Source organism: Ciona intestinalis, chromosome 13, assembly GCF_000224145.3.
Source record: "Ciona intestinalis chromosome 13, KH, whole genome shotgun sequence".
In the NCBI taxonomy this organism is placed as follows: Eukaryota; Metazoa; Chordata; class Ascidiacea; order Phlebobranchia; family Cionidae; genus Ciona; species Ciona intestinalis.
Genome location: NC_020178.2, coordinates 467,901 through 494,592, shown reverse-complemented (window position 1 = coordinate 494,592; position 26,692 = coordinate 467,901). Strand labels below are relative to the sequence as shown.

General features: G+C 31.5%; 3 protein-coding genes across 3 annotated transcripts; 1 reads left to right on the top strand and 2 right to left on the bottom strand.

The window, feature by feature from the left end:
• Nucleotides 1–482: 482 nt before the first annotated feature.
• gla1 (gamma-carboxyglutamic acid protein 1) lies at nucleotides 483–7,381 on the bottom strand. Its single transcript, XM_009862329.3, has 10 exons — nucleotides 7,107–7,381; nucleotides 6,512–6,731; nucleotides 5,941–6,153; nucleotides 5,428–5,624; nucleotides 4,948–5,057; nucleotides 4,308–4,467; nucleotides 3,733–3,869; nucleotides 3,016–3,222; nucleotides 2,400–2,552; nucleotides 483–2,030 (listed from the first exon to the last, which is right to left on the bottom strand). Exons 1-10 carry the CDS (start codon nucleotides 7,293–7,295, stop codon nucleotides 1,952–1,954), a joined length of 1,665 nt encoding a protein of 554 aa, XP_009860631.1. The 5' UTR covers nucleotides 7,296–7,381; the 3' UTR covers nucleotides 483–1,951.
• On the bottom strand, nucleotides 7,350–11,196 carry LOC100180163 (post-GPI attachment to proteins factor 2-like). The gene is made up of 5 exons (XM_002129637.5): nucleotides 11,008–11,196; nucleotides 10,513–10,671; nucleotides 9,959–10,064; nucleotides 9,244–9,453; nucleotides 7,350–8,658 (listed from the first exon to the last, which is right to left on the bottom strand). Exons 1-5 carry the CDS (start codon nucleotides 11,167–11,169, stop codon nucleotides 8,525–8,527), a joined length of 771 nt encoding a protein of 256 aa, XP_002129673.1. The 5' UTR covers nucleotides 11,170–11,196; the 3' UTR covers nucleotides 7,350–8,524.
• Nucleotides 11,197–12,842: 1,646 nt separating this feature from the next.
• Nucleotides 12,843–26,146, top strand: LOC100177809 (niban-like protein 1). The gene is made up of 16 exons (XM_009862328.2): nucleotides 12,843–12,993; nucleotides 14,224–14,357; nucleotides 15,085–15,216; nucleotides 16,277–16,391; nucleotides 17,020–17,211; nucleotides 18,139–18,254; nucleotides 18,757–18,891; nucleotides 19,515–19,647; nucleotides 20,042–20,127; nucleotides 20,945–21,084; nucleotides 22,144–22,267; nucleotides 22,548–22,661; nucleotides 23,167–23,274; nucleotides 23,498–23,609; nucleotides 24,054–24,159; nucleotides 24,554–26,146. Exons 1-16 carry the CDS (start codon nucleotides 12,921–12,923, stop codon nucleotides 25,059–25,061), a joined length of 2,328 nt encoding a protein of 775 aa, XP_009860630.2. The 5' UTR covers nucleotides 12,843–12,920; the 3' UTR covers nucleotides 25,062–26,146.
• Nucleotides 26,147–26,692: the final 546 nt, after the last annotated feature.

Here is a 26,692-nt window from a genome sequence, read left to right as displayed (position 1 = left end):
TTGTAAAAGGGTAATACCCTTGTCGAAGCCAATACTCGGAATAAATGGTTTGAATATATTTGGGGACTAAAATTAAACTTTTATTCTTAAAGCGGTTAATTTCTTGTAAGTTTAACATAGTTAAAGTATAATTCATTTTTCATATTGTTCATTTTACACGATGCCAAAACTTGCTTGGTTAAAGCAGTTGCCACGGAGTGTCTTGCCAAAGGACATATACACCAACAATAGCACAGCACCAAGGCTTGGACGAGTAATCTCATGCCCAATGGCATATGCGCTGACTCCTGCGACCTGACATCAAGCAAGTAATATGCTAATCAATCAAAGGGTTTATGAAAATATAGTAGGGTGGGGGAAGATAAATGAATGCAACTTGTTTTATCCTGGCGTGACGGGCCAACGAGTCGTTATAACATTGGTTGTTCTGTTTCATACACCTCGTGCTGCAGGTTAAAATGTATGTAACTTTGGCTGCATTATATCTTGTGCAGGTCTATTTATTCAAGGTATACGGAAATTGGCACGAATATACACATTCTATCATGCATATAATGAAAAACTATATATCTCTGCACAAACACAATGAGTGTTTATATATGTGCGATATAAGATACTGACAAAATACCCAATATTTCATGCATTTTTTACAACACTAAGTGATTCCCAAAAGTGTATACTGTTGGACAATTAGACATATATAAAGATTTGGCCTTTTTACATTAGTGCATACTCAATAAAGGGCAATGTAGTTTTCAGGACTATCTTTAGTAGGAAAATTTAAAACGAAAAAGATTATTTTAAGCGGCAGTATTTCTCAGTGGAATGTGTAAAGTAATATACCTCACTGAAAAAGCAAAAGTACAGAACTCTGAAAATTGAACGGAAAATTCCAAAATTGGACAGAAAATTCCTAAATTTACACTGAAAATGCCAAAATTAGACAGAAACTCCCAAAATTGACACAGAAAATGTCGAAGTTAGACAGAAACTAACAAAAATTACACAGAGAATGGCCCCAAAATTGAATAGAAAGTGTCAAAAAAGAATTTCAGTCTTTTTCGAAAAGTACAAATACGTATGCTTGATTACTGTACCAAAATTTAGAAATAAATTCTTACGACGGTATGAGAAAAAGCAACAAGATATATATGTGTGCTTACATTATACAGTAATAGAAAATAAAGGCAGACATTCAATACACACTCATAAAAAAGTACCGTAATGTAATAACTAAAACTGTACATGTACAGTTTAGAATGAAAACGTTCTTGGTAATTTATGTAAAAAGAACAAAAAAGTTCATAAACGCTATTTTTGTTTTTATAGAACACATGGTTTTGAAATATAAAGACATATAAAAAGATGCAGCCATTTTTTTGAAATTAGATTTATAAAAAAATTAAATTTGGTTGTAATGTATAGTACTGTAGGGTAAGATGGACACCATTAGCACATAATATCACTTTTTTAACAATTAACAACACTTTTTTTAAGAGTCGTTAAGATACAGTTATATAATTCTGTAAATATTCTTTGTTTACTACCGAATGAGACGATAAAATTGAATGAAAACATGAACCATCTTACCCCAACTTACTATTTTATGTAATTATTGGTATTTTTGACTTAATTTTAAATTAATGTAATACCAGTTGAGATAGTATACAGTATGGAAGACATAACTATCAATAAAAAACTAATCAAAATTTAAAATAAACAAACAAAAACTCACTTCTTAGCAGGTTAACAAATACATTTTTTCAACAACTTTACAGAAAATTCGAAAAAATTTATAAAAAATAATAATAGCACCGAAATTTTAAGTCTTTTTGGCTTCATATGAATTGTCTAATTAGATCACATAATATCATATGATCTTATCAAGATATTTTTTATATGATCACACAGATATTGTTCATATGATCATATCATGATATTTTTCATGTGATCACACAGATATTGTTCTAGCTTGATTATCAGTGTCGTTGTAAAAACCAACTTCTGCACCAGATGTATTACTCGGTAACCTGTTAAAAGTAAATAATAAGTTGTACATATAGTAGGGTGGAAAGACGGGACACCATTAGCAAATAATATTCAAATATCCTGATCAGGTTTTAAACAATTAACAACGGTGTATAGGAGTTGTGAGGATACGGTTTTATAAATCTTAGAATGTTCTTTTTTTACTACCAAATGGGACGAGAAAAGAATGAACAGGTGTATATATACATGTTAATGCATTTTAACCATATATATGCTTTAAATGTGTGAAATTGTCTATCATATCACCACAAAAAGACTTTAGTAAACCCATTTAAAGTTAAATTTATGCTCAAATTAAATTCCTTAGTAATTTCAACATAAAAATATCAAAGTACATTAATTTCTCACACCTGCTGCTCGGTTTCTCTTCTTTCTCTTCTTCTTCTTTCTTCTCACCCCTCTCATCTGTCCTTCTCTCTTTATTCTCTTGATGAGCAGAGTATTTGTCACTCCTTTCATTGTCTTTCAAGCGTAAAGAAGTCCTAGGTTTCGGCTTTGGTTTGCTGTCAACCAAGTGGAAAATAAGTTGACACTTGATATAAATATTTACAATTCCACAGTACAGCCATTGGATCAGAAAATCACATTTTTTTTAATTTTTTAAATAAAAATTGTGGGTGTATGTGTTCTTGGGCAAGCTAAATAATGGCAATTGCTTCAACCCAGTGGTCACTTATGGGTTGTCCAGATTATCAGCCATATATTAATATTAAAGTTCTATTAAAAAATTAAACACCAACAAAGCTACATACAGGTTAACTTGTAAGTGAGCAAGTGGTTGTATGAAACAAAACACCCGTGTTATACAGATTGTCATTACCCCATCACCCAAGAATTAACAAATTACATTCATTCCTATAAAAAATCTTTCATTTTTTAAAACTTTTTACATTTATATATATATATTTACAAAACTTTAAAAAAAAAATTTTTTTTACCAAATGTTTTTATTTTTTGAATTTTCACCTGTTTTCGTTTTTTTCTTTGACACTGTTCTGGTACGGGTTAAGGGGGTTATCGCTACCAGCTGACGAGCTGGAATCACAACTATGTTTTCTATGTTTAACAGAGCGACGAGCGTCACGAACAATTTTAGTTGTGATTGTTACAAGTTCTTCAAACGTTGGACGACGTTCTGTATCGTCAAGCCAACATTTTTCCATTGTTTTGTATCTAAAACAAAAAATATATATAAAAAATACAAAACTGGTTTATTTTTAAACATATTATATATACATAAAAAAAGGTCATTTTTTTACATGAATGCAATTTAATAAAAAGTAAAAACAAAAAAATAAGACAAAATAACTGAAATATTAAAATAACTTAAGGTTTGAATAGTTTACTCTTATAAATACACCAATATATGGGTAAAAAATACAATATTATACGCATATATATTTATATATAATATAATAGGTTTGGGTAGTATTAATTGTCCATGTTTTCATTCTCTTCTCTCGTGCTATTTAGTAGTAAACAAAGAATATTTACAAAACATAAACCCATATCCTCACGACTCTAAAAGAGCGTTGTTAATTGCTAAAACTTGACCAGTAAATATGGGGTTAGGGGTTAGGGGTAAATATGGGATATTATGTGCTAACAATATCCATCTTACCCCACAGTACTATAAATATATATACATATAATATATAAACACATATACAATATTTTGCTTACAATTTATGTGGACAGCATTCTGGCCTCTCCATTCGATTTCCCTCCGACAGATATTGTAGTATAGCAACAGCTTGTACAGTAGGGTAAGGTATGGCTCCTCTGGTCATTATTTCCCAGCATACAATACCATAGGACCACTGTAGGAGTAGAAAACATATATAAAAGCTAAAAACGTCCCTTTTAGGGGGGTTTTTTCCCCCCCCCCCCCCCCCCAACGCAAGGCCTCACTGTAGGACCCTGCCCAGGTGGAATAAAACAATTAAAGTTACACAAAAAAAAGTAAAAAAAAGATGAATATAAAAATGTTTTTTCAAAATAGTTTTTATTGACAATAATATTTCTTTTAAAAGTTAAGTTTCATTTAAAATAGAAACATAAGAAAAAAGGCCAACTCTGGCCTTAATCTAAAGACCATGCCAAGCCACGCTGTAGGACCTCACCCCCCAAACAAATTTAGAATAAAAAAGAAATAAAAAAAGTATTAAAAAAACATAAAAAAAGGAGAAAAAAAACAACAAAAACTAATAAAATTAAAATAAAAAAAAGTAAAAAATAAAACAAAAAAATAACATTACCACGTCACTTTTTTCGCCGTATCTTCCATACTTAATGCTCTCAGGTGGCATCCATTTTAATGGCAGTTGTGTTTTGACACTACTTCTGTAATAATCTCGATCAAATAAATCACGAGATAATCCAAAATCTGCAACTTTTACGCACCAGTTTTTATCAACCCTGTAGAAAAAAGGATTTAAATCTTTTTTTTAATGTTGTTTGTTTTGTTTTATTCCTTTTTATTTTATTTTTTATTATTATTTTTTTTTACATTTTGTTATATTTTATTGGTCTTTTTTACATTTCTAGCTGTTTTTATTAAACAGAATAGCCTAATGAATAAATGAACTTTTTTATCCTTGTGTGGTCGTGTAACGACAGTCGTTACAACACAAGTGTTTTGTTTCATACACCTCTTTCCCGGTTACGAGTTACCACGTATGTACCTTTGTTGGTGATTATTTTTTTTAAATATGGCTGACAAATTAGACAACCCATTAGTGACCACTGGGTTAAAGCAATTGCAATTTTAAAACTAAAATTCAATCCTCATCTGTGGCATTTTTTAACCATATAACAAACTGTAAAGGACGGTGGCGTTTGCCACAGTAAAAGGTGAATTTCGAGGGTTAATATAAAAGTAAACCATACAAAACCTACATGCAGTTTCTTGCAGCTAAATCTCGATGAACAAATTTCTTTTCTGCTAAATATTCCATTCCCATTGCAACATCCTTACAAAACTTTAGCAGTTTCAATACAGTAAGGACCTATGTGTTAATAAATGTATTAAAATTACTGTGTTATTTTGCATATGGTTAAATACATGCAATAAATTATCAAAAAATGGTTTGTTTTTTTGCATTCTATTTGAATAGGAGCCTGACAATACCATTTTATGCGAAATATACGTATCTTATGGGCGAATACACTATTCGTTGGACTTTATTTTTGTCCACAAAATTTGCCATGAAAAATATTCTGTTTTATATTTAAATTTTAACGAAAATTTCAAAACAGATTTCGGACTATTATAATTTCAAAAACATACTTTTAATTTTTAAAATATAAAACTTTCAAAAAATATATTAAAATCTTCACAACATATTTTAAAATATTAAATTTTTAAATTTTACTTACGTTATTTCCATCTCTTAGAAAAGTCCTTAAGTCACCATTTTCCATAAAAGGGAGGATAATTAGTGGGGAAGTTTGGAGCCTTTCTACTTCCCCATCAACACACACACCTATAAGAGCGAGAACATTTCTATGATCTAGCCCGCGCATCATCACCCCTTCACGGAGGAATTTTTCGACATCTTCGTGATTTTCGAGGCCTTTGAGATGAATGAGTGAATGAAACCCACAAAGTGACATACATGGTAACTCGCGGGCATGAGGTGTATGAAACAGAACACCCGTGTTATAACAAATGTCATTGCCCGCCAAGCGAGGATTAATAAGTTACATTTATTCAATCCTTTACAAACATTTAATTTAGCTTACTCCAACTGGTTTTCGAGCCTTTTTAAGATGAATGAATGTAACTTATAAGGTGTATGGAACAGAACACCCGTGTTTTATGACTGCCGTTGCTCTCAAAGTGAGAATAAATAAGTTACATTCATTCATCCAAAAACACAAAAAACTTACTTTTCAAACTTTTAACTGCCACGTCGTGCCACGTATTCTGCCGCGACCTCAGCTTGCCACGGTACACGTCACCGAAGTTGCCACTGGTTATAACCTCTCCTAGTTGAAGTCGTTCTCTTTCCACATAACATTCACTCAACCCCACAGCTAAGTCGTTGTCAAATCGATCCATTAAAGGTGTTTCATAGTGGTTCACTGATGGTGCACTTTCGCCTAAAAATTAAATTATTTTTTTACATTAATGTATATATATATATATATATATATATTTTTTTTTTCCAATTTTTTTTTAGTTTTTTTTACATTAATAACTTTTTTACTCTTTTTTTAATTCATATGTAGATTAATGTGGTAAATGCAATATACTTAGGCTCTGCTTGTTTGTATAGACACCTAACAGCAGAGTAAAATCTGTTTTAAGCTAAAGTAGTAAAAATATGACTTTTCAAAAAAATAAAATAATTTCAAAACAAAAAAATGCAAAAATAAATATCATTAAAACAATTTATACAATAATTTTACAAACCAATATTATATTAACCACATATAAATACTACTACAGCATAGTTACCTCTTTTACTAGCATAGAAGCTAAGCACGGGATACGGCGCATATGGTTCTTTATGTAATTTCCTTTTCAGCTTTTTCTGTCTTTTTTTCCAGCAGAAATAAACAATTGCAATTAGGGCTATGAATCCAATCACACCAAATATAATCCCAACGATCATTCCAACTGGATTGTCCTCACTAGAATTACTAGTAACACCAGTGTATTGGTTCCAAAACTGATTCTAAAAAATGAGTATAATTACTGACTGTACTGTATGGTAAGACGGGACACCTTTAGCGCTCTATGGTAATCGTAAGGATATAGTTTTATAATTCTTTGAATGTTCTTTGTTTACTACTAAATGAGATATGAAAATAGAATGTAAGTTGTCCCATCTTCCCCCATCCTAATATGTTAAATTTAGTAAATTTATAAGTAAAAACTAAGCTATATAAACCTGTTAAAAGAATAAAAGTAGTTTTTTATTCTCGCATGGCGGGACAACGGCAGTCGTTATAACACGGGTTTTCTGTTTCATACACCTTGTGCCCTCTTACAAGTTACCACGTATGTAACTTTATTTATAATATATATATATATATATCAAACCACTTACCAGTCCTGCTACATCTGTTTCAAATGCTTCTCTTGCCTCCTCCCAACTACATACTTCTTCAATGCATTCTCTTTCTATGTTCCCCTGCTGCGCTTCTTCAAAGTGGTGCCATGAGTTTTTTAGGAGTTTTCTCGTCAAAAAACGATTTGCCTCACTTTTTTCAATGAGTATTTTCCCAGTGAGAGGCATTTTTTAAAACCAACAATTGGTTTAAATATATAAGTTTTACATTTAACCTAAATCTGAAAATAGCAGCAGAAATTCAGGTCTTGAAAAATCCTTTAGAAAAAAATGATTTTTGGTAACTTTTTTGAAGAAGCATTTTTTTGAAAAATGGCATATTTTGGAAATAAGTAACATCAAACCGTGTTTAAAATGTAATTTTAAATTCGACAGTAGTTACCAAATAATTTGAAATAAATAATAGTGTTTGACAGAATATGCTTGGAAAATAATAAACTATTTAGCCAGGTCACTTGGGTATTTATAATAGCTAAGAACTAAGAACAAAAACACACCAGGAAAAATAAGTACACACATATATATAAATCAAAAAATTGCAAAACAAAAACTTCTTTTAATTGAATAAATATTTTGCATTGAAAAACACAATTACTATAGTCATAGGCGCCAAACCTGGGGTGGCAGGGTAGGCAGGCCAACCCTGGGATATTTCTACACTGCATTAATCAGTAAACATTACAACCAATAAGTTAGATTTGTTTTATAGGAATTGTGTGTCTAACTATCCTTGCCTCCCCTGTGTTTTAAAATGTTTGGTGCCTAACATCTTATCTATATAGCAAACTGTATAACAGAATTAGAACACACAAACATATAAATACTAAATATTGGGGAAAATACACACATTATACAGATATATTGTAATATAATTCACACTGACACTCGTTAACATTTAATACACAGTGTAAAAAAACAGTTGGTATAAGTAATTTAAATTGTTTAATATATTCTTAAGCAATTGCGTTTTTGACTATATTGTTTTGCTGTTATGTGTACATAACTGCAATACTTGAATTGATTTTTTATGTTCTAATGGGTTGGTATAATTAATATAACATGTTATATATATAGTAGAGTGGAAAAGATGGCACACCTGTTCATTCTATTTTCTCGTCCCATTTAGTAGTAAACAAAGAACTTTCAACGAATTATAAAACCGTATCCTCACGACTCCCATAGACCGTTGTTAATTGTTTAAAACACGATCAGATATTTGGATATTATGTGCTAAAGATGTCCCGTCTTCCCCCACCGTACTATACAACACAATTTGTTAGACGTGATTTTTGTCTATCATATATTTCATAGCACTTGACCGTGACTGTTTTTTTGTTACGAGAATCGTCCAACTTCATCAGCAATACATCCAGATTCACAGAAATTTTTCACAGTTTTTAGCTGATTTTTTGTGGATCATTGTTGTTATTCACTTGTATTTTGTAGGCACAGAAGTCAATTCCATGTTGGTAATGAAAGAACATGTTTGAAATAATCACTATGTATTCACTCAGAGCAAATAGGCTGTACACTGAAAAAAAATATTATTAAATGCGTTCATGCATTTTTTATAAATGCATTTAAATTATTATCTTTATTAAATGCATTCATGCATTAAATCTAATTTGTTATAAGCTTAAAATGTAATCTATAATTTGTTTGTCCATAATTATTAAATATAATTTGATTATTTGAAAAAATCTGGGGTGACATTGTTAAAATGCAGTTACACTAATAGTTGTTAAACATAGGGAACCTCATTGATTAATGTGGTGAATGCAATATACTTTGTTTCTGCTTGTTTGTATAGACACCTAACAGCAAGGTAAAATCTGTATTAAGTTTTAATTGGTCAACATTAATCAATGAGGTTCCCTATGTTTGACAACTATGAGTGTAACTATATTTTAACAATGCCACCCAAGATTTTACCCTGCTGTTAGGTGTCTATACAAACAAGCAGAGCCAAAAAATATAGTGCATTCACCACATTAATCAATGAGGTTCCCTATGTTTGACAACTATGAGTGAAATTAACTGTATTTTAACAATGTCACCCCAGATTTTACAAAATTCAAAACATTAAGGCTATAAATAATAATAAACCATCACATACCTCCTGGCTCACACTTTGCATTGTGCCGAAAATAAAAATATAATGCCGAGATAAAAGACGTTATGTGTATAACTACAGCAAATAATTTTGTGTTTTTCGATTTTTTCTCATTTTCTGTCTCAATAACCATAGTAGTGTTTAATAGGCATGATGATATCATGCACGTGATTGAACCAATCATGAATAAGATGAATGAAGTCTCATGAGCGCCTGGAATCACATGAATATATCATGATTCAAAGTTGTAAAAAATCTCTAAAAAAAATTTAAAATTTTAAACAGTTTTCTTTATGTTAAAAATTTAGGTCAATATTTATATATTTAAATAAATGTATTTATACTTAAAGTTATTTTTTTAAACTTTCAGTACATTTAGTGTTAGAATAGTAGGTTAAGGTAAAATGGTTTATGTTTTAATTCTCATTTATCGTCCCATTTGGTAGTTAACAAGAATTATATAACCGTATCCTCACAATTCTAATAGAGTGTTGTTGATTGTTAAAAACACGATTAGGAAATATGGGATATTATGTGCTTATGGTAACCATCTTACCCCACAGTACTATATCTTTTTTTTAAACAAGACACTTTTAAAATATCAGTTTTATATAGTAGGTTGGGGCAAAATGGTCCATAATTTTATTCCATCTTACCCCACAGTACTATACACAAATATATAAAAAAGAGCAAAATCAAGACATACAAAATAACGTACTAGGACTTTCAGTTGATGAAATGATAGTCAAACCAAGCAAAGCGGAAAGTTCAATAAAATTTGCACCGACAGCTAAAATTATCAACAACTTATGCAAAGGCGCAAGCTGTAATTTAAATTATATATTTTGTTAGTCACATATATAATGTAAATAAATTATTGAATGTAACTTTTTTATCTTTGCATGGCAGGGTAATGACAGTCGTTATAACACGAGTGTTTTGTTTCATACACCTCGTGCGGGCTTACGAGTTACCACGTATGTAACTTTGTGGGTGATTGTTTTTTTAATCTATGACTGACAATTTAAAAACCCGTAAGGAACCACTGGGTTGGAGCAATTGCCGTTAGGTGTCTTAACCAAGGACACATACGCCCACAATGGTAGCAGCATTAAAAATAAAAAGACATGCACGCTAACCACTGTGCCACAAATTTTGTTTATAAAAAACTAAGCCTACAATTGTAACAGTGTCGAGCCTTGAACCCATAACCTCTGAACTAGAAACATGCATTCTAACCACTGTGCGGAAAAAAACAACTTGAAAACTCACCAATTTTGATTTGTCCACAGTTCTTTTGTAGTGCCACTCCCAATACATAAGTAGTAACATATATCTTGGCATAGAATGTAGGGCTATATTAAATCTCCATACATAAGCTTGTGGTGTTAATGCTATAGCAGCACTAACTGAGGGTAGGTAATTTGCTACCTGTAAAATAGGAGTCTTATTATTATTATATATATATATATATATAGTACTGTAGGGTAGGATGGGTACTGTTAGCAAATAATATTTTAACGCTTTTTTAGAGTTGTAGGGATACGGTTTTATTAGTACTGAATGAAACTTGTTTATTCTAGCGTGGCGGGGAAACGACAGTTGTTATAACACAGGTGTTTTGTTTCATACACCTCGTCCCCACTTACAAGTTACCGCATATGTAACTTGCTCAAGGACACATACGCCCAAATGGTAGCAGCGACAAGCCTTGAACCCATTACCTCTGGGTTAGAGAGGCAGGCAAAAATAATGAACAGAACTTACTTTACAATGTGTCGCAGTTGAATTTTCCAAATCAAACAGAATGGACCACATGACAGTAAATATTAAACCAGAAAGTGGCAAAGAAACGACTATTTTCGCCGTTTTTGTCATGGAAACACTAACTAATGTGACTGGTTTAACCATAATTTCAGAAGCAAGCATTATATCTGTACAGGAATTAATTACCCTAACTCTGCAAAACATAAACTTTGATTATTTTTTGAATATAGTAATCAAGCAGCCAGTTATATACAAAAAACGGAACTTTTTTATACGCCTTGGGAAAAACGCAACAAAATGTCATAATATGTAAAAAATATATCTGTTCTGGAATTAATTACCCTAACTCTCTAAAACATAAACTTTGATTATTTTTTGGGAATAGTAACGAAGATCAGATCAATTAAAAGAGCCAGTTATATAAAAAACGGAACTGTTTTATACGGGTCGCTTTAAAATGTGCGGGTTGCGCGTGGTTGCGGATATTTTCTTAAATATAGGTCAAAATCAAAAAGGGTTGAATTTATATGATTCGTCTCAGTAATACCATTCCAACGGTGCCTTAAAATTAATTCTGCCTCCAATATTTTCCGAGTTATGGCCAAAAATATACGCTTTTGGAAAAACGCAACAAACTGTCATAATACGTAAAATATATACGTTATAACATATTTATAAATGTACAAGTATCATAGACTCCATAAATTACTACTAAAATTGTCTTTTACAGCGGTTAGCCGTTTTACAGGTGAACTTTGAACGTATTTTCTAATACATACGCCCACGCAAAAATTAGCCAATCTTTTGTGAAAAAGCAAATAGGATTTTGTTATTTAAAATTTCCGGTGTTTTCGACAAAAAAATTAAAGGGGCTGTTAAATTTTGTGATTATAATTATTAAATAAATAAAATACGAGTATTAAAATAATTTGTTTGCGATGTAGAAAAGATAATATGAGGTTTTTACAAATTTGGATAACATATTTATTTTTTGTTTAAATTTGCTTATTTTTAAAAATTGCCTATTTAAAATATATAAAAACAATTTATAGCGGTATATACCCAATTAAAAAAAAACATGCGTTTAGAGTATAAATAAACTTAAAATAATGTTTTCAAAAAAAATTTTTTGCAACTTTTCCTTCCGCGCGTTGGCGTTAAAGAGCAATGTTCACTCACATCCGCGGGGGTTTCCCTGTTACGTTTGTTTTTAAAATGACGTACGTGGTGTGACGTCACGTATGCATTTCAGAGTACTTACATACGAAAGAGAGAGCCAGAAACTAAATACCTCGCACGCAAACGCACGAAACTAAGTCACGATTTTACAGGAACTTTGAAAGTACAAACAAACAGCATAAGAAATGTAACCAAAACTAGAAATTTAAGGTTAAAACGTTTAGAAGTTTAGGGTTTTTTTTGTTTTGTTATTCGGCAGGTAGAAAAAGAACTTATTATTTATATTGTTATTTTAATATCAGTTTAGAACTTAAAATTTACTGTTTTTGGTTATAAATTAATTGTAGTTAAATGTATTTTGTTTTTTCTTTGTTTTATTACTGTGTTCCAGTTAAAAAATGTTTTGTGTTGTTTTATGTGCTTTGTTTTCCAAATTGAGCATTTTTTTATTAATTAAATTGTATGTTTTATTGTATAATGTGTATTTTCTAAAATATAGGTAATTTTCCTGTTTTTTTTGCACCTAACTTTATACATATATGTATATATATTATATATATTCATTTTATTTATGTATCTATATATATTACATATATATATATATGTGTGTATTTTAACTTTTAATTTTTTTGCACTAATTTATATTTTACTATTCTTTTCGAACAGGGTTTTAGATAACAAATTTCGCTTTTAACTCAGCATGTTTTAGCATTATAATATTGTAGTATAGGAACATGGGTAAAACATTGTCGTTGCTTATTTTAAGTGGAACAAAAATAGAAGGACACAGTGCAGATCAAGTGTACCGTAAGTTGGTTTATTTATCATATTTTTTAATATTTTTTGTACAATACATTTTTATAAATATAGTAACTCAAAAAAATTGTTTTTAATTCTTTTTACAGTACAGTATTATTAATTATAGCAGCCTAACAAAATATTTTTTTACATTACATTATTATAATTATAGTAACCGAAAAAATTGAGCAGTTTTTAACTTTTTTTGTACAATACTTTTGAGTAATTATAGCACTCAAAAGGAGAAACTATACTTTGACACATAGTAACATTTGCCTGTAAATGATTAACGCAATGTAAATATAGCGTAGTATAGTAGAATGCGCTATAGTAATACTGTGTGTACATAGTGTTAATAATATAGTAAGGTGAGAGAGATGGGACACCTTTTTATTCTATTTTCTTGTCCTATTTGGTAGTAAAAAATGAACATTCAAAGAATTATAAAACCGTATCCTCATAGACCGTTGTTAATTGTTAAAAACACGATCAGGATATTATTTGCTAAAGGTGATATTGTTTTCTAAATGTGTCCCATCTTTCCCACCCTACTATATTATGTGTGTGCCCTATTGTATATACTGTATATTATAATAATAACTCAGATTACATAATGCTGTAATAGCATATGCGTTGCATATTTTACTACAGACCGTGTCATATATGTACTTAGTTTAAAATGGCTGTATTTTTCTTAGTAAAACTGGCGGTGTTGGTTCCTTACTATACAAAGGACAAATACAGTTTACCAGTATACCAGACTATATGTCAGATACATTACATATAAATATTACATAACATAATATATAAATAGAATGAAAAGGGGCCAACTTCCCCTACCCTACCCTACAATATATATATATTTATATATATAATGTGTAAATACTAAATACAACATAAAAACTCCACAGCCTACTAACAAGACAGATATATTGTCAGCATGTTTACACCTATAGTTAAAATATTCAGAACAAGGATAAATATAAATAAACACTCATGCCACAAAGTTACCTACGTGGAAACTCGTAAGCAGGTACAAGGTGTATGGAATATGACACCTTTGTTATAGTTAATCACTGTTGATGCCCTGCTATGCGAGGACAAATAAGTTTCATTCATTCATTTAATGTCAATTTACTAAAAAAAAATTTTTTATTGCAAAAATTATAAATAACATAATATGCACTCCAAAAGTTGTTAAATTTTTTTTTGAATTAACTTGTTTTATTTTTGTTTCAGAATCAAATTTGGACTATGCGAAAATATTTGTCAAGCGTTATGAGGCAGCATACATGTGGTTTTACTTACAAAAAGTAAATCGCGAATACAGTGGAAAAGATGGATGTCAGAAATGGCAGCTGCGACAAAGAAATGTAAATTCTAAATCTGAATAAGTTACGTATTATGCAAAGATTATATGTCATGTGTATTGTGAATACAAATACAATAACATATAGTACTGTGTGGTAAGATGGGACACCTTAACACATAATATCCAAATATCCTAATCTTGTTTTAAACCATTAACAACGCCCTTTTAGAGTCGTGAGGATGTGGTTTTATAATTTTTTGAATGTTGTTTGTTTTACTACCAAATAGGACAAGAAAATACAATAAAAATGTGTTCCATCTTCCCCCACCCTATTATATGTGTATTTGAATATGCAGTATTTAATTACTATGTGTTTTGTGTAGTATATATATATATATATATATGTTTTTGCTGTTTTAACTTGACAGTGAGCATGAGGTGTATGAATACACCATGTGTGTCTGGTGTATAAAAATACACTCATGTTATAACTCAACAGTGAGCATGAGGTGTATGAATACACCATGTGTGTCTGGTGTATAAGAAAACAATCACGCTAACAAAAAAATGAGTCATTGGGTTTATGCACAGGACACAATCTCGATTGTATATTCGTAGAACAACATGCTATAAATAAATAACAGTATTCCCCAGCCAAAACACAACTTTGTTTTGGAACTATTCAAAAACAAAACATTTCCTGTATTTCCCCCCCATTGTGTGTTTGTGTCTTTATGCACACTTTTGTTTTAATCAAAAAGACAAATAAAATTTATTATTATTTACAGTGGCAAAGTTATAACAGACCAATTAAGCAGGGCAGCTTATACGTATTATCAAAGAACACTGGCAAAAAATGGAAGCAGTTATACTGCGTGTTACACTCAAATTATACACTGGAATTTTACAAGTCAAAAGAGGTAGTTTTACATTTGAATTTATTTGAAAATATATATATATTATATACACTCTATACTTTTTATGTGTTTTATGCATTTGAAATTTTGAATAATATATATATATTATTATTTTATTGAATTTGAATATAAATTAAAACATACTAAATATATGTATTTGAATGTATATGAATATATTTACACAATAAAAACTGTTTTTTCTTAAATTTATTTGAATAAATGTGTTTATATCATATTTAATACTTTGTATATGTTAAAATATATAATAATACATACTGAACTTTATATGTATTTTATAGAATATGTGTTTTAGTGTTTTATATAGTAGATTAAACAGCTTTTCCAATGCGCTACTAATTCTGGTTTTCATACGTTTACATACATTTTATAATACATATTTTTGACCTTAAAAATGTTTTTTTACAAATATTTTATCATTAAATACATAATATAATAAACATAAATAGCCCAACAATTCAAGGTTATTGCTTCATGAATAGGCAGTTTAAACAAGCCATATGACACTTGAGTGCATCATTACAGCTGGACATACATATATTGGGTGTATAAGTACCCAGCAAAATTTGGCTAAATTTCAATTACATAGCTCCAGGCTATATATTTCTTATGCTAAATTAAGGCCAACAGAATAAAAGCTATGATGTTTAATTTATGCCACTGTAAGAGCATTTGTGTATGCTGTTATATTTTGAAGTGATTTAATGACAATGTGTTATTAAGTACTTGAAAATTGGTCTTGAAAATTTTACATATATATATAGTAGGGTGGGGAAAAATGGGATATCTTTAGCACATAATATCTAAATTTCCTGGTTGTGTTTAAACAATTAACAACGGTCTATGGGAATCGAGAGGATACGGTTTATAATTCTTTAGGCTTTTCTTGTTTATTACCAAATGAGATGAAAAACTAGAATAAAAAGCTGTTCCATCTTTCCCCACCCTACTATATATGCTTTAAAATTACTATTAGAAATTAGCCTATACCATGAAAGTAGATTTAAAATGACATTAAAAATGCAATACCAATTTACTGTTATAGGATTATGAGCAAAGTAATGGTCAACTATTCAATGCTAAATACAGTGGATATAAAGTCCTTACAGACGTGGACACTTATCTGCATAAGAAACTAGAAATTTCATGTTGTGAATTTGGTAAGACAAATTCTACAGTGATTTGACATTTAAATTTTGTTAGCGCTTTGGCAGTGGTTAACATGTATGCCTATAGCGCAAAGGTTATAGGTTCAAGACTTGGTGCTGCTACTATTTTGGGCGTATGTGTCCTTGGGCAAGACACCTAACAGCAATTGGTCTCTTATGGGTTGTCCAAATTGTCAACCATACATAACGAAGATAAATAACTAAATTATTTAGCCATAAAGTTACACAACGTGGTAACTCGTGAGCTGGCACAAGGTGTATGAAACAGAACATCCATGTTCTAACGACTGTCGTTAACCCGGCCACAAGAGAATAAACATTAACAAGTTACATTCATCCATTCATATATTATTATCCACTCATGTATCTATTAATTCATTCATTCACCCAAATTCAGTCATTTATTTTTTATTCTCTCATACATTCACCTATTCATCCAATCATATATAAATTCATTCATTCATTCAATCATCTATTCTTTTATGCATTCACCCAAATTCATTCATTTATTCATTTATATAACAGGAGGAAAAACTTTCACTTTTTCATTATTCATATATCAATATCAACCAACTCAAACAAATTCATTTCAACCAATAATTCATTCATTTATTCCCAGGTTATGTCAACCAAGACCTTGTTGCGTTTTCTCGCAAAGTCACTATGATTGGACGGGCCGGAAAAAGGCCGACTCAGCATATTTTTTCGGCGAGTCACACTTGGCGAGCGACTACGTACTTTGCAGCTGAAACTGCGATCGAAAAAGAAAGCTGGGTGCGCGTTTTAAGGGACGCCATTCGCCACTTAGAAGGTGAATGAATGAATAGATGCATTAATGAATTAATGAATCAATGTAATAACTTATTTATTCGTTTGTGGCGGTGTAATGACAATTGTTATAACACAGGTATTCTGTTTCATACACCTCGTGCCAGCTTACCAGTTGTAGCGTATTTAACTTGTCTGGTGTATAAAACTGTGTATATCAATTCAGGACTCAATTTCACAGAGCATAATACAGCCTATCAACAATAAACAATAACAGCACTGCACATTCAGAATTTAACAAAATTAATAAACAATTTCTTAGCTCGAACATATACACTATACAAATAACTGCATATAAAAATTTACAAAACCTAGAAATTCTGGGAAAACTGGCCAAAATGCCAACTTTAAAGAGAGCTTTTTGCGTTGAGTTTAAATGCAACGCGCTGTTTATTTATTTAGAGTAAACACTAGCTCTCGGCAGATTGAAAGCAAAATTTGGGCATGTTTGTATAAGACACTCCTTGATTAGGTGTGGCATTTTAAACAAGCCATTGCCCAGTCACGATTTTTTGATGTTTTGCGATTTTTTTAATATAAAATTTATAAAAAAATTAAATGATTATTTTTAAAGGAGTACTGTAAAAATGATAATTGTATTTATAAAATCATTATAATTTTTTTTAAAGTTTATGAAATTAAATATTGAAAGAAATTAAAAATTAAACGAAATTCCACAGTTAGAGTACTTTGGGGTAAGATATTACATGTTTTCATTCACTTTTATCGTCCTATTTGGTAGTAAACTAAAAATATTTACAGAAATAAATACCCATATCTTAAGACTCTAACGGAACTTTGTTAATTGTTTAAAACACGTTTAGGAAATATGGGATATTATGTGTTAACCCACTTTACCCCACAGTACTATATACAAATATTTGCCACAAAACTCACTATTTTTCCACAGGGGTTCACAATAAGGACGAAGTGGGAAATGACGCGTTCATGTTCGCGATAGAACAATCCATAAGGTTACAAGAGTTTGCCGTTGACCGTTCTTTACTATCTGGTACACAAGAAGAGGTAAATGGAAATTGTTTTTTTTTATAAAATATATACATATATGATTGAATGAATGTAACTTACTTTATCCTCGCATAGCGGGGAAACGACAGTCGTCAAACACGGGTGTTCTGTTTCATACACCTTGTGCCAGCTTACCAGTTACTATGTATGTTACTTTGTGGGTGATTATTTTGGTGGGATCTTTTTTCATGTTTTTTTATGTGTGGCTGATAGTTTGGACAACCCATTAATGACCACTGGGTTGAAGCAATTGCGTTGGGACATTTGCACATTAAAGGTATATATATAGTAGGATGGGAGAAGATAGGACACTTTTCTATATTCAAATATCCTGATCATGTTTTAAACAATTAACAACGATCTATGGAAGTCATGAGGATACAGATTTATAATTCTTTAAATGTTCTTTGTTTACTACCAAATGGGAAGAGAAAATAGAACGAAAAGGCGTCCCATCTTCCCCCACCCTACTATATAATGTTATCTTATATATTTACAGATTCTTGCAGACATGATGATAGAAATACAATCTCAAGATTGTAAAGTAGTTTTGCTGCCCCATATTACTGGAGGATTAGTTACTAAGTATAAAACATGGAACTTTATCATGTTCGAGACTTATAAATGGATGAAGGTACCGGTTTACTTGTGGTTATGTTGTGTAACATAGGGGCGAAACTTAAAAAAAAATTAACTTAGGGGAGGCAGGGGTAGTTAGACACACAATCCTATAAAACAAATCTAACTTATTGGTTTTATTGTTTACTGATTAATGCAGTGTCAAAAATTCTAGGGTAGCCTACCTTTCCACCCCAGGTTTGGTGCCTGTAATGAGTAAATCCAGTATAAATAATTCATTTGTGAGTCTTTAGATCCATCATTATAGTAATCTAATAGAAAATCTTGACTTGTGTTTTTGATGATATGTAGATCTATTAAGAGACGTTGTATTAGATTTTTTGTATTCTTGGGTGTTGGGTGTAAATTCCACCCCATGTTTAAAGTACAGGGTGTTGGGTGTAAATTCCTCCCCATGTTTAAAGTACAGGGTATTGGGTGTAAATTCCACCCCATGTTTAAAGTACAGGGTGTTGGGTGTAAATTCCTCCCCATGTTTAAAGTACAGGGTATTGGGTGTAAATTCCACCCCATGTTTAAAGTACAGGGTGTTGGGTGTAAATTCCACCCCATGTTTAAAGTACAGGGTGTTGGGTGTAAATTCCACCCCATTATAACACTAAATACTTTTTCTCATAGAAAATAATTGGTTTGGAATATACACAACAGCGCTTGGAAGCAGAAATAAGATGCAAAGAACAACGCGTTAACATGATAGCAAAAATGCCAGAAATTTTTGACACTTATGAAAACTGTGCAAAAGCTATTGAAGGTATGTAATGTATAGTATAAGCATAGTTATTGTACTAGTATTTATTAAATGTTTATTTATATATATGATTTAACTTTATTTAAAATAAATGTGATACTATATGAATAAAAATATATATAGATATATATGTCAAATGTATTGTTACCATAAATACTGGTATTTGAAAACAATAATTTACCCACAAAATAACATACTTGGTAACTCTTAAGCGGGCACGAGGTGTATGAAACAGAACACTCGTGTTATAATGACTGTGTTGCCCTGCCACACGAAGATAAACAAGTTACATTCATTCATTTAGTTTGAAAACAGCCTTTATAGTTAAGGTTTTATAAACACCACTTATCTAATGTATGTATAAGCCTTTTACTTCAAAGAGATTTTGTGTGTTTAGGTGAATTAGTTGAGTGCTTTGACTCTGTGTTAAAAAGTGAAATTCTACCCCATGTTCCAAGAGTTATATCAACTTTGTATGATTCTGTAAGTACCTATGCGTATTGTAAGTACCCATACATATAGTACTATGAGAAAAGATGGGACACCTTTAGCACATAAAATCCAAATATTCTGATCATGTTTTAAGCAACTAACAATTGTCTATAGGAGTTGTGAGGATATGGTTTTATAATTCTTTAATTGTTCTTTGTTTACTACAAAATGATACGAGAAAATAGAATTAAAAGGTGTCCCAGCTTCCCCCACCCTCCTATATATAGTGCTGCAGTCAGAATCACATTTAAATGTGTTTTTTATACACCACTTCAAGAATGTAATAAAAGTTGGTATTATTAAGAGCACTTGTAGCTTCTATTGTTTTGTGGTACTGTTATATATATGCATTTTGAATAAAAGGTAGCATGTTTTTTGCTTAGGGTAAAAACGCTTACTGTAAAAAGGAAATATATTTGCCAATTTAATAGTATATATATATATATATAGTGCCTCTTTTTTGCAGAGAAAAAATTTAAGCATAGCTGGGGTGACATTATTAAAATACAGTTAGACTCATAGTTGTCAAACATAGAGAACCTCATTGATAAATGTGGTGAATGCAATATACTTTGGCTCTGCTTGTTTGTATAGACATCTAACAGCAGGGTAAAAGCTGTTTTTGGCACAATATTTTAAAACCTATGATGTCACCCTAGTTTTAAAATTGGGGTAACTTTTTAAGGGGCACGAAGTGTATGAAACAGAACACTGGTGTTGTAGCAACTGTCATTTTTTGCCTTTTATGTGCTAAAGGTGTCCCGTCTTCCCCCACTCTGCTATATTAACACGTCTTTCTTTTCTACAGCTAATGGGCCCTATTCGTGGAGCGCGGGAATTATTTGTTACTTTGGTTGAAGGTGTTGTGAGGAAAATTTCAACGTCGTCGCCCGATTTTGTGAACAATATCGACCAATATTTTCTATCTACACTTGACTACGCCCCAAGGTAAGATTTTAATTAATATGGGGTAAGATGGGATACTGTGCGGGGTAAGATGGGATATTGTTGTACCTAATACTTCGTATTTATATGTAGTAGGGTGGGGAAAGATGGGACACCTTTTTCTTTCTATTTTCTTGTCGAATTTAGTAGTAAACAAAGACATTCAAAGAATTATAAAACCGTATCCTCACGACTCCTATAAAACGCTGTTAATTGTTCAAAACACGATCAAGATATTTGGATTTTATGTACTAAAAGTGTCTCGTCTTCTCTCCACCCTACTATATTACTGTGAAGTAAGGGGGTAAGATGGGATACCGTTAGCACATAAATTCGATATTTTTTATTCATGTTTTGACAATTAACTATGCTCTTTTACAGTCATACAGTTACATAGAGGATACAGTTACATAATTCTGTAAATTTTCTTCGTTTTCTACCAAATGGGCAAAATATTCTACAAACGTCAAAAACCTAGACAGGGTATAAGAAACATTTGACCTAAATTACATAGAATTACTTACAACATATTGTATGTACTTATTATACGGAAATTGTAATCTGTCTGCATTGTACAGGGATTAGACATATGTCATTATTTATATAATACCCAGTTTTAAAGTCGAAATAATCTCGTAAATGCATGCTTGTTTTAATAAGTTATTACAACAGCTTAAAACATAGTATTACCCAGTAATTATGTGGTCAAATAAATCTAATGTATTCTAGTAATTAGAAGGAATAGTTAGGTTTAAAACAGGTTTTTTTTCAAGTATTTTTTTTGGTTATTTTTTTACAGTTAATTGTTTTGATTTTTCGTGGGGATTTTTTCATTGTTTTTACTGTATGGCTGATAATTTGGTTGTCCTTGTCCAAATTATCAGCCATACATAGATAATCCCACAAAGTTACATATATGGTAACTCGTAAGTTGGCACAAGGTGTATAAAACAGAACACCTATGTTATAACAACTCTCATTTTTTGGCCACGCTGGGATAAACAAGTTACATTCATACATTACATCTGCAACTATAAACAAAATAACTAAATACCTTTTCAGAAACCCAGAATTCATGCATCCCACTTCAAACACAAATATGATTGCACTGTCTCAAATTCAAGCTGTTTTCCCAGAGTCAAATCTTACTCCATTTTTGCTGAGTATATACACACACCAACAAAAAGTTAGTGTTTTTTACCTGTTGATTTAAAAGTTGTTGTAATTTTTGTAATGTATTTTTAATAAAGTATTGTGTATATAAACACCTGTTAAAAGTAAACTTTTTAAAAACTTGCTGTTAAAAATACTGAAGTGTCGGTCAAATACAACTTAACTCATATAAACACCTGCAAAAAGTTGTGCAACCAATTCAAGGTTATCATTTGCTGGTGAAAATCCAAACCAAAATGACTTTAAAATTTTGCATTAGAAATCCATATTAATTAAGTCTATACATAATACAGCTATTAGATTCTGCCATATGTACATTTGAGGCTTTGTGTGGGGATGCTGTCACTGTAGGAAACGGAAAACTGACCAAATCTCTGGTAACCAAAATACAAGCCAGAGTTTTAAAGGTATTCGTTTAACATTATGTCATAGTGTAACAGTAATATTTTTTTATAGTACTGTGGGGTAAAATGGACACCTTTAGCACATAATATCCCATATTTCCTGATTGTGTATTAACAATTAATAACGCTCCTTTAGGGTCATGAGAATACGGTTATATAATTCTGTAAATATTCTTTGTTTACTACCAAATGGGACGATAAAAAACATGCACCATCTTGCCCCAACCTCCTAATTCCCCCCCCCCCCCAAAAAGGGATCTGTTTAACATTTTTATAGTTTATTAGTGAATTTTCTTGAAGATTTTAAGCAATATACCAATTTTTGTCATTTAGAAACTCGATTTTCATGGGCCTTGGGTTTTAAGCTATTTTTATTTTCCCTTAAAAAAGGGGTATTTTCCCTGGAAAAAGGAGGTGTTTAACATTTTTTTGTACTATTAGTGAATTTTCGTATTTAAGCAATTTATCATTTTAAGCAATTTACCATATAGTTTTTTTACTTTTTTAGAAACTTGATTTTGATATTCTTTTGGCACAAAAGAGATTATTCCGATCAGTTATTCAGTCAGCTACCATGGAACATACTCGAGCTGCTATAGAACATGCATGCAAAGGGGTATGTATATAATATGTAAGATTTTGAACTAATGAATTAACTTATTTAATCAATGAATGTAACTTATTTATCCTCGCATGGTCGGAAAACAACAGTCGTTATAACATGAGTGTGTGCAGGATATTTTTAGGAAATAAACCCAATTTTGCACATATAAAAACAAAAGAACAGTTTTAGGTACTATAATGTTATGTTTATGAAATAATATTTTGTTTCTATTTAGAAAATGTCCGGGTTTGAATATTTGATCGATCCGTCTCTTTCCACATTTATGCCGATTAATAATGTCTTTACCAGCGTGCTGACTAAGCATTTTAATGACCTCTTTGAGCCAGGTAATTTTTTACGATATATAATTTTTAAAATTTACTTTGCGTGGCCGGAAAACGATAGTGGTTATAACACGGGTGTTCTGTTTCATACACCTCGTGCTCACTTCGGAGTTACCATGTATGTAACTTTGTGGGTGATTTATGTTAAAAAATGACAATAAAATATTTTATAGTAGTGTGGGGGGAGATGGGACACCTTTTCACTTTATTTTCACGTCCCATTGAGAAGTTAACAAAGAACAATCAAAGAATTATAAAACTGTATCCATAAACCATTGTTAACTATTTAAAAACGATGGGAATATTTAAATATATGTGCTAAAGGTGTCCCATCTTTCCCTACCCAACTATATATATGTTTTCAAATAAATTCAAATACAAAACCACCTCTCTTGATTTGTAAAAAATATTGAAAATAAGAACATAACAGACTTACATTTTATGCAGTGTTAAAATCCAGTTTAAAGGCGCTGAACATGTCCAAAGCTTGCCGTTCATCAAGTCAGTATAGTCCCATATCATCATGTATTACAGACGAAGACACTAAACCTTCGTGAGTACTCTATATTGCTATATCGGTGTTGTATGGATGTAACTTTTATGCTTGCTAGAGGGGTAATGACAGTTGTTATAACACGGGTGTCCTGTTTCATACACCTTGTGCCCGTTTATGAGTTACCATGTATGTAACTTATTTATCTACGCATTGTGGGGCAATGATAGTTGTTATAACATGGGTGTTCTGTTTCATACACCTTGTGCCCACGTACGAGTAACCATATTTTTGATAGTAAACAAATAATAATTACAGAAATATATAACCATATCCTCAAAACTTCTAAAAAGAGCGCTGTTAATTGGTAAAAACACGATCAGTAAAAATGGAATATTATGTGCTAATGGTATCCATCTTACCCCACACTAACAGTATCCATCTTACCCCACAGACCAGCAGTTATAAAAAGGACCTCCCAAGAAGTATTTGAAGATCTGCCCGTATTTTCTGATGTCATGGACGGAGAGACAGGAGAAGCGTTTACTCCTGATTATAAGGAAGAAACAGGCGAAGAGCAAAGAGTAGGAGGATTTGAATATAATAAAGAAACAAAGGAAGAAGTGAGAGAGAAGAGAAATGAGAATTTTGAGGATAATGGTTCTCCTGATAGCGGAATTTTAACGATTTCAACTCTAAATGGCGAAGAAAATGTTACGAGCGCAAATTTCGATTTCGAAATACCGGAAAAAGTTGAAAATGAAGTCGCATTAACAGAAAATGAGTTAGAAGCCATGGAAGTTTTGGGCAACGAGCATAAAGATCATATTTCAACTTCCGAAACTTTAGGAGATGTTTTAGTTAATGGAGAGAATGATTTTAGGTGCGCTGGAAATGGTTTTGTGGAAAATGTTAATTTAATGTATGATGAACAAGGGGAATTAATACATATGGATTCGTGAGCGTTTAAATGGACCCCATGCTGTGCCAAGCTGCCCAATTTTTTTTATCGCAAAACTTTTAAGTATATTGCAGTGTTTTTGTGGTACAGTGGTTATTACACCTGCCTCTAGCCAAGAGGGCACAGGTTCAAAACTCGATGCTGCTACCATTGTGGGTGTATGTGTTTAAAAAAATTTAAAAATTGCTGCGAAAAAATAGTTACCAAAAAACTACATACATGGTAATTTGTAAGTGGGCACGAGGTGTATGAAACAGAACACCAGTGTTATAACGTCTGTCATTACCCTGCCATATGAAGATAAATATGTTACATTCATTCATTCCATAAATTTTTTCTGGCATAGCATATTGTCGGAACAGCAGCACCGAGATTTGAACCAAGTACCTTTTGCTTTTAAACAGTTTTTACATGACATACCAGTTACACATTTTAAAAGCTTGCTTGTTGTATTTAAAACTGTGACAAAATGAGATTTCCGTGAGCCATTCTTAATGTTAATGCCTTTTTTCCATGCATTTCTCTTGACTATTGTTTTTGTATTGGTTTGTGATTATTACATATTGCGCAATGTTATTGAAATGTATTATTTTGAGACTTGGCCTGTTATATTTTGCCTTGGGCACTAAATGAACTCAAGACTATGACGCGAATCTGTGAACTTGTCGGTTTTGTGACGTCACAATGGCGCAAATAGCGTCTAAAACAAAATCGTACAAAAAACGTTTTTCCGACGTTTTTTTACAGATCATTTCTCTTCGAATACGATAGCAAAGATCAAATTAATTAAAACAGTGAAGAGAAGGGAATTAGCAGCGGACGACAGTCGTTAAAACACGCTAAAAAACGTTAAAAAAGCGTGACTGCTAAACCCACAAAACAATTACATATGTGGTAACTCGTAAGCTGACATAAGGTGTAGGAAACAGAACACCAATGTTATAACGACTGTAGTTGCCTTGCCACGTGAGGATAAACAAGTTACATGTTTTTAGAGACTCTACACATTCACAAACACCGAGAATGTGTCAACAACAAAGAACAATGCACCTATTTCCCCACAGTTTACAACAACCTGATATAAAAAATTTTTCTGTTTCCGATTTTTTCACGTGACTGCCGTTGTGCGTTTGCCCTTCCACCGTCTCTTCCTTACAGTGCCCTTATCACGTTAATATCGCCTTTTTCTCACCTTTTCTGCTTTTCGCTTGTAGTAACTGTTGCGTTTTATTCCCTGATGAAGTCTCGCCGTATGGCAGACGAAACGTTGGAAATACACTATACGTTTTTTATACCAGATGAGCCATTGATTTATTGTTTAAACAAGTTACATTCATCCTTTTAACTCGTTTATTACCGAAATCGTATAAAAAACGTTTTAAAGACGATTTACGTTTATTTTCGGTAATAAACTGACGTAATTTAATAATGGACCACTTCCGCTGTTGTAGCGATTCTACCGTTTATGGAATTGGAAAAACCATTGTGACGTCACACGGTGCATTGTCTACGCAAAACGGAAGTGCGACGCGTGCATGGTAAAGGTTATTATGACGTAATAATAATAGTAAAACTGGAATTTTGAAATTGACGATAAAAAACGTAACGGGTGAAAAATGAACTAAGAAATAG